The sequence below is a fragment of the Mesoplodon densirostris genome, chromosome 1 (genome assembly GCF_025265405.1).
Source record: "Mesoplodon densirostris isolate mMesDen1 chromosome 1, mMesDen1 primary haplotype, whole genome shotgun sequence".
Classification (NCBI taxonomy): Eukaryota; Metazoa; Chordata; class Mammalia; order Artiodactyla; family Ziphiidae; genus Mesoplodon; species Mesoplodon densirostris.
In genome coordinates, this window is record NC_082661.1 from 224967297 (window position 1) to 224982188 (window position 14892).

A 14892-nucleotide genomic window follows, 5' to 3' on the forward strand; every position below is an offset into this window, starting at 1 on the left:
ACTAGATTTTTCAATTGCTTAACATTTTGCATTCTTTTTGATCCACCAATTAAACTTCTAGGAATTTATCAATTAAGGAAAATTATACATATGATTGGGAGAAAACTAAAAACAATGCAAAGGTCCAAGCACAGGTAACCTAAAAAGAAGAAATAAATTATACATATCCATTAATGGAATAATATGCAGTCACTAAAAGTTACATTGTAAAAGAATATTTTATGATATGGGGAAAAGTTTAGTGTACACCCACTGTTAAGGGAATTAAGAAAAAAATAAAAATTCTTTATGTTTTATATCTAAATAATATAAATGACATATACACAGCAATGCATATAAAGCCTGAAAAGCTGTACAGCAGAATGTTAACGTGGTCGTCTTTGAAGGGTGGGACTAGGACTGAATTTTGTTTCCTTTTTATTTGTATTTTTACTAATTTTCTGTGATAATGATGCAATATTTTTGAAACAAGAAAAAAAAAACAAGAAAATTTGCTTACATAAATGATTTTTTTTAACAAAGAGAAAAGAAGGAAACTTGAATCCTTTACTATAGAGAATCTTTTTTTTTTTTTTTTTTTTTTTGCGGTATGCGGGCCTCTCACTGTTGTGGCCTCTCCTGTTGCGGAGCACAGGCTCCGGACGCACAGGCCCAGCGGCCATGGCTCACAGGCCCAGCCGCTCCGCGGCATGTGGGATCTTCCCGGACCGGGGCACGAACCCGTGTCCCCTGCATCGGCAGGCAGACTCTCAACCACTGTGCCACCAGGGAAGCCCCTAGAGAATCTTAATAAAGGGTCACTCTTGATTAAATAGCCAAAGCTTCTAACCGCCTTAATTTCTAGAAAAGGTCTAGAGTAAGTTGAAAGTTACCAGGTCAGAGACGGCGGGTCTGCCAGCCCTTGACATCCTAACTTTGAGTTGCTTCTCAACCCCAAACAGCAAGGCTTCCATACGAGTACCAGAATAATCTATCACTGTGAGGACACGACAGAACCCACCTCCACCCCAGATACAATAATGTTTCTTAGTCTTCACTGTCTATGGGCATCAGCCTGGAACTCTATTAAAATACAGACTCCAAAACTTGCAGCGATCCAGAAGATCTGGGGTGGGCTCAGGAATCTGCCACTGTGACCAGCGGTCCCAGTGGTTCTAATGCAAGGAATCGACAAACCGGACAGATCTGAACGCTTGGCTTTCTGATTCACAACCTAGATTGTCTCCTCTGAAGACCAAGCTGCTCAGGCTGTGAGTCAGGTGTAGTAACTACATTTTCTAGCTTCTGTATTTGATGTTTTCACATCTTGGGGCCTTTTTGACCCAGAGTTAGCCAACCCCTGGAGATAGTAAAGGACTCACCTGTGAGCAGGCCTTTTATAGGCAAACCAACCAATCCAAGCCCGTACCCCAGTGACCTCCTATATCTGCTCTCACACTCAGGGCCACATTCACCTGCCCTCATCACCCCAGGGCCAGATACCAGACACCTAGGGATAGGCCCTCTGCCCTGGAGCCTGCCAAAATTATTCAGTTTGCCAATCCTAAGCCTGCTTACCCTACCTCATCTGTTTCTTCCCATGGAAACCACAATAAAGGCTCTTGCCCATGCTTTCCCCAGCCTCTCTGCCGGCTGGCTCACCCTGGTGCTTCCCTGCGTGGTCCCCACGGCATGGCGTGCCCCCTCTAGTGGAATCTGTGAGTATAGCAAGCAATCTTTTCAATGACAGTCATCTGCTCTGTTGACCTCACCTTACCGGAACAAGAATGAAATCTACATTTTAAAATATCAGCTGTCTCTGGAAGAAAATATCTCGCAGTTCCCATGGTCACTTAGAGCAATGACAACAAATAAAAGAGTGGCAGGGCTTCCCTGGTGGCTCAGTGGTTGAGAGTCCGCCTGCCGATGCAGGGGACGCGGGTTCATGCCCGGGTCCGGGAGGATCCCACAAGCCGCGGAGCGGCTGGGCCCATGAGCCATGGCCGCTGAGCCTGCGCGTCCAGAGCCTGTGCTCCTCAACGGGAGAGGCCACAACAGTGAGAGGCCCGTGTACCGCAAAATAAATAAATAAATTAAAAAAGAGTGGCAGATTCCACCAAAGAATTATGAACACTCACCTGTGGTTAAAAGCCAACTTACGGCTGGTAAAAGATACACAGAAAATTATTACCAGTAAAACTCTTAAAATACCCTAAAAGTTCCATTTTCACCTGCCACTTACCTCTCGGAGTGGGATAATGAGGCTGCACAGGTTTTCCTCCTTGCTGGTAAAGCAGATGTAGTTTGTGGACACAAACATCTGCCCCAAAATGTGCATTTTGTTGAATGGAGTCCAGAGGGTGCAGTCTGTGTGGCCATCTAATTTTTCATCTTTGGGCAGCCGGAAAAGTGCACGGTATCTCTCACTCTTTGCCCTGGCATCCAGATCGCTGGAAAGCAACAAAAATAACTCACCCCACACAAAATAAAAGTTTCAGTACCTCTAAATGATGCGGCAATGGAGGTTCCCCAGCCCATCTTTCTCCTCCTCCATCTTGTGAGACTTATTCCTACCTTCTTGGCTTTCTACTGACGTTAACTCCAAACTATGACCCCAAAGCATAATGAAATTATTTTAATATATTTAGGTCCCTTGTGTAGCCATTTTGCAATCAGTATCTGTGAATGTCAAAGGATCTTAGGAAAACAAGGCCTGGACAGGAAATAATTTTCTTTCTAAAAGAATACAGTAATTTCTTAAGAGATGATTACATTTATCCATGACTCATCCAGAGCCACTCTTGGGGCCTTATCTTTTAAGAACGACCTAATGCAAATACACGCAAGCCACATGAATCTGCTGACTGGCACTGTCCGCATTGAGTAGACAATAAAACTGCCCAAAACACAAGAACGACCCACCTCCAGGACAACCAGAGTATCTAACCTCATCTGGGTCCTCAGGAAACTATGATCTTTTCCCTAATGAGTTCCTTTCTCCTGTTCATCATGGCAGTTATTTAAACCTCTTTGCTCAAGCTTGTATGCTCCTTCAGCCCCCTGACGATCCAGTTTCTGGCTTCACAGGGCAGAGATAGGCACTCCAATTCCCCCCCTCCTGTCTCCAAAACCAACTCCATCCTCATGTCATCCTACTTCCTTTCCCTGTTTCAAAGGGAGATGTATCAGCATACATAAGCATCCTTTTCCATGTCCTATGAGATGTCACTTTTTATTCATTTTCTTCTAGCTTTATCTCCATGCTCCCTGCTGTCCCTGCACTTACCCCTCACCAACAAATTCTTCCCATCTGCCTACTTCATACCATCCTCTGGTCAAATCTTTTTCATTCTAAAATGAGCAAGCCCCCTCCTTTACCATTGAATTTCTTGAAAAAGCAGTCCGTACTGTCCTAATGTCCTTGCCTTGCCTTGCCTTGCCTTTCACATGCTATTCAACCCACTGCAGTAACCCATCCTCTTGTTACTCTATCAAAACATGTCTCAAACCACCAAAGGCATTTTAATTGCCGTGACTTCTTGTCAGGTACTAGCTGTATGGCAATGATTACCAATTCCAGTTTGATGTCCTGCAGGCAACTCAACTCAACACGATCAAAACTGAGCCCTCATATCCCTTGGACATGCTCTTCCTTCCCTCATCCCCACCTCAGTTAGAGGTAATTCCATGCATACCATCACACTTTAGAGCATCAGCTTTTCCCTCGCCTTCTCTCTAGCCCAGATCCAGACTTCCAGGCCTCTCTGCAGCCTCGCTTCATCTCATGCCCAGCCACCTTTCACACGTGTGATGGACTAACTTCCTTCTGTGCTTTTCCCTTGTGCTTCTCCCATCATGTTATTCCCTCTGCCTGAAATATCCATCCTACTGACTCTGAATGAGTAATGTCTACCATGTCTTGAGAGCCCAGCTCCAAGCAGCTCCACTGAGAGGTCTTTCCTACACACTCTGCCCCTCTCCCCATGTGTGTGCTCATGGCGCTCTGCTCATAGGAACAGAAGAGGTCCCATCCCATTGCACTGGAGCTGGTCGTGTCTGCCTCGCTTAATGAACTGGGAGTGCCTTAGGTAGTCTTTTTCAGTTTTGCATCTATACCTGGAAAACTGTTCTGAACCCCTTGAAGTTGTTAAGAAAAGGATAACTTTCATAAAGGAACAGATATGTTTCTTGCTTCTAAAGTCTGTAAAAGACTCTAAGTCTCTGACACCTACCGTTTTAGAGCAGACACTTTTTTAGGAGATTTCTTTTTCAGTTTAGGCAGGGATCGATCTTGTTCAAACCCCTCGTTGTCTAAGAGTTGCCTCATGGCGATGTTGGCGAGCTGCTCCATTAGCTTGAAGGTCTCATTGATGTTGAGGAATACGGAGAAGAAATGTTCGCTGGACCTTGTGCTCACTTTGATCACGTCAGGCAGAAGCAGCGTGGCGTTCTTCTCGAGCTGAGTGATGTCCACCCACCGGATAACCAGCTTGGCTGAGCACAGGGAACAAGGCTGGGTTAACACACAGCTACTCAAAATCCTTTCAAGATACTGGAAACTAACAACCCTGCCCCCCAATTTCACTGACCTCCTTTGAGTTTACGTGCCCATGTTTATCATTGTTCTGTTTGTTAGTTTTAACAGACAAACCTGGACCACAAAAATTCTGAGTTACAATTAGTACGGATTTAAGTCCATGTCTACTAAATGAATTATACCTTTGGTGAATCTTTCCTACTTCATAACTAATTTCGTTACAACCGTGGAGCCAAAAATGATTGAATTCAATTGTTAAGTCATCACAAAATAGTGCTGGCTCAGTTACAACTACAGATTTATTACTGTTGATGTTTGGATGTGGTTTATGCATTCAGGGCAGGCAAACCTCAGTAGACTTTCAAACGCTTCCCTCTGAAATTCTAGAGAACTCACCTTCCCTTCCCATCAGAAAAGAATAAAAGCAAAGGTGGTTAATACTGAGGTACATCCAACCCTGTCGGGGAACCTTCCCCTTCCAGTAGCTGCAAGAGTAATAGTTGACGAGTTTCTCCTCCTCCGGCATTCCGAACAGCCGGTGGAACTTCACAATGGCTTCCTTGAACTTCTCTGTGTCATCATCTTCCTTCACATCATTGATTTTGTTATACTCTGCAATGATGCCCTAAGAAGCGATAAAGCACAAAACACACAACTGGTATCACTATGACTAGAGCTGCTTTTTCCCGTATCTTGTACATAATTGGAAAGGAACAAAACATTTCTAAGGCTAGAGTTTAAAAAAATTGAATTATTTTCAAAGCCAACTCCCCAATTCTAAGCCAATTAAGAAGCAGCATTTATGTACTAAAAGATTTCCAAAGAGCAATATAAATTTTAATATCTGTTTATTGGTACTAATCATTTTTTTAAGTTCACTTAGAATGAAAAGATTTTGCTAGTTCTACTACTTTTCCTAGCTTATCATGATAGATTTATCCCAAAGGTCAACCAACGTCTGCCTTTCTCAAAAACTCAATGAGGGACTTCCCCGGTGGTCCAGGGGTTAAGAATCCGCCTTCCAGGGCTTCCCTGCTGGCACAGTGGTTAAGAATCCGCCTGCCAATGCAGGGGACATGGGTTTGAGCCCTGGTCCGGGAAGATCCCACATGTTGCGGAGCAGCTAAGCCTGTGTGCTACAACTACTGAGCCAGTGCTCTAGAGCCTGCGAGCCACAACTGCTGAAGCCCGCGCACCTAGAGCCTGTGCTCCACAACAAGAGAAGCCACTGCAATGAGAAGCCCGTGCACCGCAACGAAGAGTAGCCCCCGCTCACCGCAAGTAGAGAAAGCCCGCGCGCAGCAATGAAGAGCCAATGCAGCCAAGAATAAATAAATTAAATAAATAAAAAATTTAAAAAAGTTTAAAAGGGTATATGTTGTCTTTCCAAATTAGCATGTATCTTAAGGGGCCATATCTTAGTCTTTATTGTGTCCTGCAGAGTCACAGATTTCTAAAAGTCTAAAATTGTTTGAGTTAGCAAAACTAACTTGGAAAACTAAGTACCAAGTTGCTGACTCCTGTTCTTCTGTCATATGGGAGAACTGAATGGCTGGCATCGGTAGTAGCAATGTACTTCCCTGAGAGTATCTAAGGTAAGGTTGTTTCCTCTAATTACTTTTGGTGCTACTCCACTGAGAGAATAGAGATGTTGGCTTTGATGGAGGCCAGGGGAGATCCATTTTAGACATCGGCTGCTTTGAGGGTGAGCAGGCTTTGGTAGCGTGCTATCCTATGGAACTGTAGACAGCCAGGAGGCAGCATGAGGGCACTGGACCTCTGTGTAGGAGGAGAAGAAGCCACTTCAGAGAGAAGAGGAATGGAAATACCTTTCCCAGTTGGCACACACATCTACAGCCTATGTGACATTTCAAAGTTATCAGTGCCTTCAGATGGGGAGCCAAAAATATGTAAGAATGAAAAGAAGAAATAAATAAATGAATAGATGAAAGGGACTGAATGAGAACCACTAATAAGAAGTAGCAGTTGGGGGGCTTCCCTGCTGGCACTGTGGTTAAGAATCCGCCTGCTAATGCAGGGGACACAGGTTCAAGTCCTGGTCCGGGAAGATCCCACATGCTGCGGACCAACTAAGCCCGTGCACCACGACTACTGAGCCTGTGCTCTGAAGCCCGCGTGTCACAACTACTGAGCCCATGAGCCACAACTATTGAAGCCCACACGCCTAGAGCCCATGCTCTGCAACAAGAGAAGCCACCACAGTGAGAAGCCCATGCACCCCAAGAAAGAGTAGCCCCTGCTCGCCACAACTAGGGAAAGCCTGCGCACAGCAACGAAGACCCAATGCAGCCAAAAATAATAAATTAATTAATTTTTAAAAATATAATGAATGTTTCAGTATTTTATCTTACTTAGAAAAGGAGGCAATTGATAGGGGCTCTAGCCAAATCTGGGAGAGGGTGAGTACCAAAATAAGCCCAGCAATGAAACAGAAGCTACTGAAAAACACAGGAAGCCACAAGTCCATATCAATAATAAACAGATAAAAAGGTAAATAGAGGGAGGGCTCTTGCTTAGAGTGGAAGTGCCAGCTAGTAAATGTGAGGGAACACTGGAGTTGGAAAACCGTCATTTTGTAAACCATCACAACAAAGATTGGTTCAACAAAAAAAATCGCTGATGGATGCTAAAGCAAGGGAGAAATGTAGATAAAGAGCAGGATATTTGTGGAACCTTAAAGTGTCCTCCTACAGAAAATTGCAAGGGTAAAAGTGGTAACTCTACAGGGGAGAAATTGGCTAGCACTTTGCTGGGTTTATATCACCAATGGGTGGTGGACGGGTGTCACGTGCCTCCAGAAAAGACACTCAGGAAAGGACACAGGATCACTTACGAAGTGTCTCATCCAGGAATGCATAATCTGAAGCAAAATCTTTTGTCAGGGGCACCTGATAAAACCCCAAATGAAAAATGTCCTATTAAAAAAACAACCATACACTTAGAAACAGTAATGTCATAAAAGACAAAGAAAGGTAATTGAATGATCCAGACTGAAGGAGACAAAAAACTAATCCAATAGCTTCCTAGACTGGATCTTGCACTGGAATGGAAAAAAATGCTATACACGACATTATTGGGTCATTTAACAAAATTGGAATATGTGCCAACTATTATAGTATTCATATTAAATTTACTGCAGGCGATAACTGTTGCTAACACTGTGTTGTTATTTAATAGAAGAGCTCTGTTCTTAGAAATACACACTGAAGCATCTGGGGGAAATTCCTCTAAAATAGAGTAATGGAGCCTACAAATAATAAAGTAAATGGGATAAATTGTTAACAACAGGGAAACATGGGTAAAGGGTCTACAGGTGTGTTTTATACAATTTTTATTTTTGCAACTTTTCTGTAAGTTTGAAACTCTTTCCAGTGAAAAGGTTTTTTTTAAAAAAAAAGTTTCCATATTAATAAACCACTACCTGTATTTTTCCTCTCACAAATGTGTTGATATCGTTCTCATTTTCAAAGATGGAGAGTGTCTGCAGCAGATTCTGCTCAAGCCATTCCCAGTGTTCGGTGATTTCTTTTCTGGACCCACCTGTACGAAGGTAAAATGATAATAATAGATGTCAGCAAGTAAAAGATACTTTAAAAACCAGGCTCACTTCATCCATATGCAGTGCCATGAAAGGAGAACACTGTTCCCACCAGCTCTGCCTTCAAACGCTTTCTCTCCTTCAGAAGGGACACACAGAAGATGCTGAAGGATGTGGAAACCCAAAGAGTAAGTACTGTGTTATGGTCACGGCTGATCAGGTGAGTACAGAAACTTTTTGGACAGGCTTTCAGAGTAGAAGGCAGCAACGTTTCTCCTGTTCACTTTCTGGATTTAGCCCTATCCCCTTTTCTCCCCCGAGGACCTGCACTTTTCAGGGTAACGCAGATCTTGTAGGCTACTAGGTTACAGCTGTTAAGTTGCAACAATATGAGGGCTCTGGTATGTCACAGGAGAGCTGATGTAACCACCTCCTATAATGGGCAAAAAATGATCCTCACTCCCTTCAATTATGAATGAGATGTGAAAATGCACTATCGCTAGGGAATAGCAGCCCGGCTCTCACCAGCACAGTTGCCCTGAATTGTAATGGGATGAGGTCATCCTCATACCCTCCATCCAAATCAGAGAGCAGAAGCATAAGTCACCTCGCCTGGCAACGTCTAAACTGAAACAACCTCAGCCTCGTAGCACAGATAACCTGGCACCCTGCTCTCTACTCACAAATGCAGGGCATAACAGGGATGCCAACACAACGTGTTTGTCAAGACTGTAATAAACTGCCTTCCTTTAAAAACAATTTATTTTTCTTGCTCTGGAATCATTAATGATCCTGCAGAAGAACAGTGTGTTAGAAATCATCCATATCATATACATAAATTCAGAATTAAAGAATGATTCACCCCTTCAGATGTTTCCTTAGATTTCCAAGTTATCTTTTTTTTTTTTTTTTCGGTACGTGAGCCTCTCACTGTCGTGGCCTCTCCCGTTGCGGAGCACAGGCTCTGGACACGCAGGCTCAGCGGCCATGGCTCACGGGCCCAGCCACTCCGCGGCATGTGGGATCCTCCCGGACCGGGGCACGAACCCGCGTCCCCTGCATCGGCAGGTGGACTCTCAACCACTGCGCCACAGGGAAGCCCCCAAGTTATCTTTTAATTGATTTCTTTAAAATGGCTTCTCTCTGTTCTTCGTCACCAGCAATTCAAATTATCTCAGAATCTCACTCTTGTGCCTGACTGGGAAAGGTCGAAGATACAAATGTGTCCACAATTATACTCAGACCTGTGAGGAACAGAACTAAAATCTCTTGCAGAATAAGAAGCAGGCTTGAGGGGTTTCAGATCCGCTGATCGAGGAAAGGCAAAACCAAACCAAACCAAACCAAACCAATCCAAACCAAACCCACGTTCATTTTCTTTTACTTTAAGCCTAAGCACCAAAAACTGCCTACATGGAATGCTTCTGTAGAGCATGAAGAGCAAATTTCTGAGAGGAGAGGCAGCCCCACGGAAACACGAAAGAAGAGATTGTCTGGAGCTCTTCACAGGCACTTTCCATGGCTCACTCTTTCAGGGCCATAGTCAACCACGTGGAAAAGCAATCAATGACTCAGTACTACGTTGTCATGGCAAGAGGTAAAACTCAGGATACCTGGGTTCCCCTCCCTCTCAGCCACCAGCCAGTGGGGTGCCTTTAGACAGTTTGCTTCATATCTCTCTCTGTCTCAAACTCTTTACATGTAACATGGAGACAGATAAAAATACCCAACCCCTTACTCATATCAGAGCAATATTGTAAAAAGTCACATGGAATAATGCCTATAGATACACTTTGGAAAGTAGAAAACACTGTTCAGATGCAAAGTACAATGCCCATTTGGAATATTTAGGGAATGAGTCAGCCAGAGAGCTTTAAACATTTTAGACTTTAAAATTTTAAACAGGGATTGGAAAATTTTCTAAAGCATATTGCACCCTTCCTTGTCTGTAAACAGGTCACTCCCATCACCAGCTGTGACTGGCTGTGATACAGAGCCCAGTCCAGAGTGAATGCCAGCCACGTGCCCTCCAACCGCCATCCCATCTGTACCTACTGGCAACAGTCAGATGTTCACACCTCAGGACAGAGGCACTTCCGGCCACCCACGGGACTGCAGGACTTCTGCAGACCCACTGGGCACAATTCCCAGCCTCTGATTTTGCTCCTCCTCCGCCCCTGCCTATGTTGATCGCAGATGTGCCTTCCAGAGGCTGGTTTGCACACATCCCTTGGCTCAGCCGGGGCCGTCTGGCTGTTGACTGGTATCCCACCATGTGCTGCCCTTTACCAGGTGATCACACCAGGTACTTGACCTTACAGTCCCTGTTATACTGGTGGTGGAATCTAACCACAAGTCAACCTCACTGTTCCTTGGTTATCCTGGACAGAAAAGCCCATCGGCTACAAGACCCAGGGCAGACCAGGTGTGCCTTCACCTTTGCACACACTGCCTTCAGTTTTTTGTGTGCTTATTCATACAGGCCCACCCCCCCATCACCCCCAACACACACACACACACACACACACACACACACACACACACACACAAACACAGAGCCATGGTGGAAATGGTGTATGCGTACATGCACTCATTCAACAAACATTCACTCATACCTCCGATTTTCATGGTTATTACATGAAGGTCTATATGGCTGATCCCCGTCTTCAAGTAGCCATCTCAGCACACTTGTATCGAAGTTCAGGTTTACTACTCACATTGTTTCCCCCTCCCCAATTGCCTTCTCTGTTGCCCCAAGACCTCCTCCTCTTCACCTGCCCCACTGTCCGTCATTTCCACAACCTCCACCTGCCACCACCTAACATGACTACCAGCTCTTTTCTCTACTTCTCATTGCCTGGGATGTAAATCCCCACATTTCTGTCGGTAATTACCACCACTTCCCCCTCCCCCCACTGCTGCTGTTGTGCTGCTTCTCTGCTATCCTCCATCTCCTGTTGCTTCTCCCACACTTGTCACTGTCCCATGAAAAGGCTGGCCGTTTGGAGTCATCACCAGCTGCTTACAGCTCCCATGTATAGGAGAGGCGCTGGGATGTCAAAGCTCAGTATCTTTAGGTTTTCAACTGTTTCAGATTGCTGGGTGCTTTGGGACCACTCCTATGCTATCAAAGAGGTTTCAGAGGTTTCTTCTGGTTATATCCAGATCTAAGATTCCAAAGTTACAGAAGACTGGGGTGTAGATAAGGAAGAACTTTGCATACCATTATAAGGAACCATTAACACCATAACTGAGGAAAGAAGACACAAATGCCATCAGCCAATGGTAGTTTCAAGAATTAACTATGGATTCCGATCTATACCCAACAGATACTTTCCAGGGAGAGAAATGTAAATGTACGTTTTACATTTATATTTACTGTGCAAATGCACCATAGTCTCTGAACACTTTCCTAAATGCACAAAAAATGAGGACAGGTGTTCAAAGCTCCAGACTCTGGAGACGGGAAGCATGAGGATACCTACAAGGCAGGGCTGGATTCCCTCCCCCAGCACACAAGACACATTCTGAAGATGCCAATCTAGTAAAAATTATCTCTGAAAGCAGGTGTCCACTTCTCGTCCCAGAACAAACAAAAAGTCCACGGTACCTCTCAGAGATCACAGAGCAAACGTCCTGCTAACAGTTCAAGAGCCACTGACCCTTTGGCCGGACCACCCTTTAGGAACCAGCGAAACTCCAAAAGAAACATGTTGGGATCCTCAATGGTCCTTATAAATGGCTCTTTCATTTCTCAAGAAAATAAGCACAAGTGCTGCCATATTTAAGAGCCTGGAATTTTCCTTTTGTTACTGTGTAAAGTGAGATAACACGAAGCTCTTTTGCCACGACTCTGAAATGGGGGCTGGTCTATTTACCCAACAGTTTGAGCAAAATGTGGTAGGCGCTCAGAAGAGAAAGGAAGGACTTGGCAGTCAACTCTCTGGAAAGGCTGCATTTACAGAGATACAGCAGGAAAAACAAGCTGACGCGACTGTGCAATCAGCTGAAACAACAAAGAAAGCTGTGTTGGGTATGAGACGCCTTCAGGAAATCCAAGGTAAAGCTTTCTGCTGTGGGAAAAACCAGATCAACACTTGAGGGGCTTAAGGGTATTTAGAAATTAATTTTGGAAAAATGAGAATCTTTATCATTTGCAGTGTTGCGTTTTGTTTTGTTTTCAGAATACCAGCCACAGGCCCTGTGCGTATACCTGGGCAAAACTTAAAGACTATCCAAGTTGATGGAAAATACTAAGTCAGCCTAGTCTAATTTCTCATCTGGTTTGAGATGTACCTTAAAGTACATGAAGTCCACTTGAAATAAAAAGAAAGAAGCATTAAGACGGACCCACAAAATTGATTCTATTGTATCTGGCCCCTGAGGATTAAGAACAAAGGCTTACAGCCCCACTGATAGCTATTCAGTCGATATTTTTTTTTGTGATGCATGATTAATAATAATACATTTGGCCCTGGGACTGCAGCACTGACTTAAAAATCTGAATTCCAGAATATCTAAGATGGTAAATTCCTACCGATCAAGAGTGTGTGTATGCACACAGGTAGGTATATATTTGAGTGTACAAGCAAAAATAATAACCTCTTGTGACACAGCAGAAAACAAAACAAATCAAAACAAACCCACTAAACCTTCCAGAGATTAAAATGCAACCAATCCAGTATTTTCAGATACTGGAACAGGCTGCTTGGATCCCAGAGCTATCCAGTCCTCAAATAAATAGCACTTGAAGCTACTTAAATAAAGGGAACCATCTATTTTATGGCCTTAGCCACATACAACCTTAGCCCCAAAGATGATAATTTTGAAATTTAAATACTAAATAAAGTCAAGGGCAATACCCAATACACTGGAGTGACACCTGCTGTCCCTGTAGGATTTACAAACCCACCATTGTACTCTCTACACCCAGAAAAAGGACAGACTTGTATCTGGAGAGGGCAAGAGATACAACATCCCCAAATGTGGTGATTTGAACAGTTTTAGAAACAAAAGGGAGATTCATGTTTTAAAAATCCACATCCAACTAAAGCTAAAATTTTAAACAGGTTAAATAGTGATAATGAAATGTTTTCTATTACTCATTCGTGCTTAACCAAGGCCCAGCGCCATGCTTTCACTATAGACACGCAAGCTCACAGCAATCCTACAAGTAGGAAACTCATGTTTCTATGAAATCAAATGCAGAGTTTTCTGCCTCCATAACCTACACTCTTAATTGCTGCACAGTGGCCCCTCCTGACATATTTTAGACGTGTGGTAAGTATGCATAGAGGTTAGATCCTCTGCGGTAATAAGGGGCCTGATTATCAGGGAGACCATATTACCTAATGGCTCAGACCACAGATTTTGATGTCAAAAAAGTACACCTGGGTTCAAATCCTACCGTGCCACATACTACCTTTGTGAGCACAGAGAAGTTACTTAACCTCTCTGTGCTCCAGATTCCTCATCTGTAACACGCAGGTAACAACACTTACCACAGCAGTTTGTGCTAGAGATTAAGGAAGATAATACACATAAAGTCCTTAGCACAGGTCTGGAACATACAAAGCACTAAATAAACAGTTACTTTGCTATTATCATCATAAGCAACAGGACACAAAGATCTCCTCTTGAAATGTGATGCAGAAGACACTTCTAACTTCTGAGGTCAGAGCACTAAGAAACCAATTGCTGAACTGTTGCCAGATGACCATATGTTCAGCACAAATCTCTCTGGCCCTGACACTATTATATTTTGATTGAAAAGCGTAGATATGATTGAAGTAAAGCAGGCCTTTACTTGAACAATCCTTGTGTAACTATTATAAGCTTCTTACATAACTCTGCTTATAATCTCTTAAAGGTCATAACAGGATGCTCATAGCTTTATAATCACTTTGAGAAAAGAGAGGCCCAGGTAACTCATCCAAACTTGGCAGTAAGAATTAGTGGTTGATGTCGTTATTTTGTTTACTTTACTTAAATGCCAAGGTCCTCTCCTACCCTGATGGACAGAATGTAAATGGCTATCTTTCTGGAGGGCAATCAGGCTAATGACACTAAAAGGCTCACACACATGCATATTCTTTGACTCAGCATATCTACTTCTATAAATTTATCCTAAGGTGATAATTAAAGTAATGTGGAAATATTTTGTTCAGAGGATATTCACTAAGGTTTTTTTCAAAATGCAGTTAACATTAGGGGAAAAAACCCTTAGATTTCCAAAAAATAGCACATAAGTTAGATTAATTACATTATAAACACAGTAAAATATTATCTACCTATTAAAATTGACATTATAGACATATATTTCTTGACATAGAAAGTCTATACATATATGTGTATATACAGACACATATATATATGTGTACAGACATATATCTGTATAGACACACACACATATATATAAAGTCTGGAAGGTGAAGATTTATAATGTGGTATTATTGTTTTTTAATATTTTATTTTCTTTGCTTATCTACATTTTCTAATTTCCTGCAATAAACATGATTGCTTAAAGAAAAAAAGCACTTTTTTTTTTTTATGCTGCTGTGTTCCCAAGGATACAAGAACAGTTCTTGAGGTACCCAGACCAAGAAAGAATGAAAAAACACTGACCAACCTCTACATTAGGTATATCTCATGTGGAAGGCAACTAAATCACCCACCATTTCGCTATCTAGTGTAGAGAAACAGCAGAAGCAGAACCAACTAGCAACCTTTCATTAAACTCATGGTCTTACCAGCTGCCAACTAAAAGAATGTTTAATGTTTAACTAGCAACCTTTCATTAAACTCATGGTCTTACCAG

At 43.0% G+C, this 14892-nt stretch overlaps 1 protein-coding gene across 1 annotated transcript in view; it reads right to left on the bottom strand.

The window, feature by feature from the left end:
* Positions 1 to 14892, bottom strand: part of TBC1D9 (TBC1 domain family member 9) — a 109301-nt gene that overhangs the window by 35760 nt on the left and 58649 nt on the right. Inside the window, exons 3-6 of the mRNA XM_060115713.1 lie at positions 7959 to 8077; positions 4913 to 5141; positions 4212 to 4473; positions 2222 to 2429 (exon numbers count right to left, since the gene is read on the bottom strand). Coding sequence (XP_059971696.1) covers positions 2222 to 2429; positions 4212 to 4473; positions 4913 to 5141; positions 7959 to 8077 — 818 coding nt within the window. The remainder of the gene's footprint in view (positions 1 to 2221; positions 2430 to 4211; positions 4474 to 4912; positions 5142 to 7958; positions 8078 to 14892) is intronic.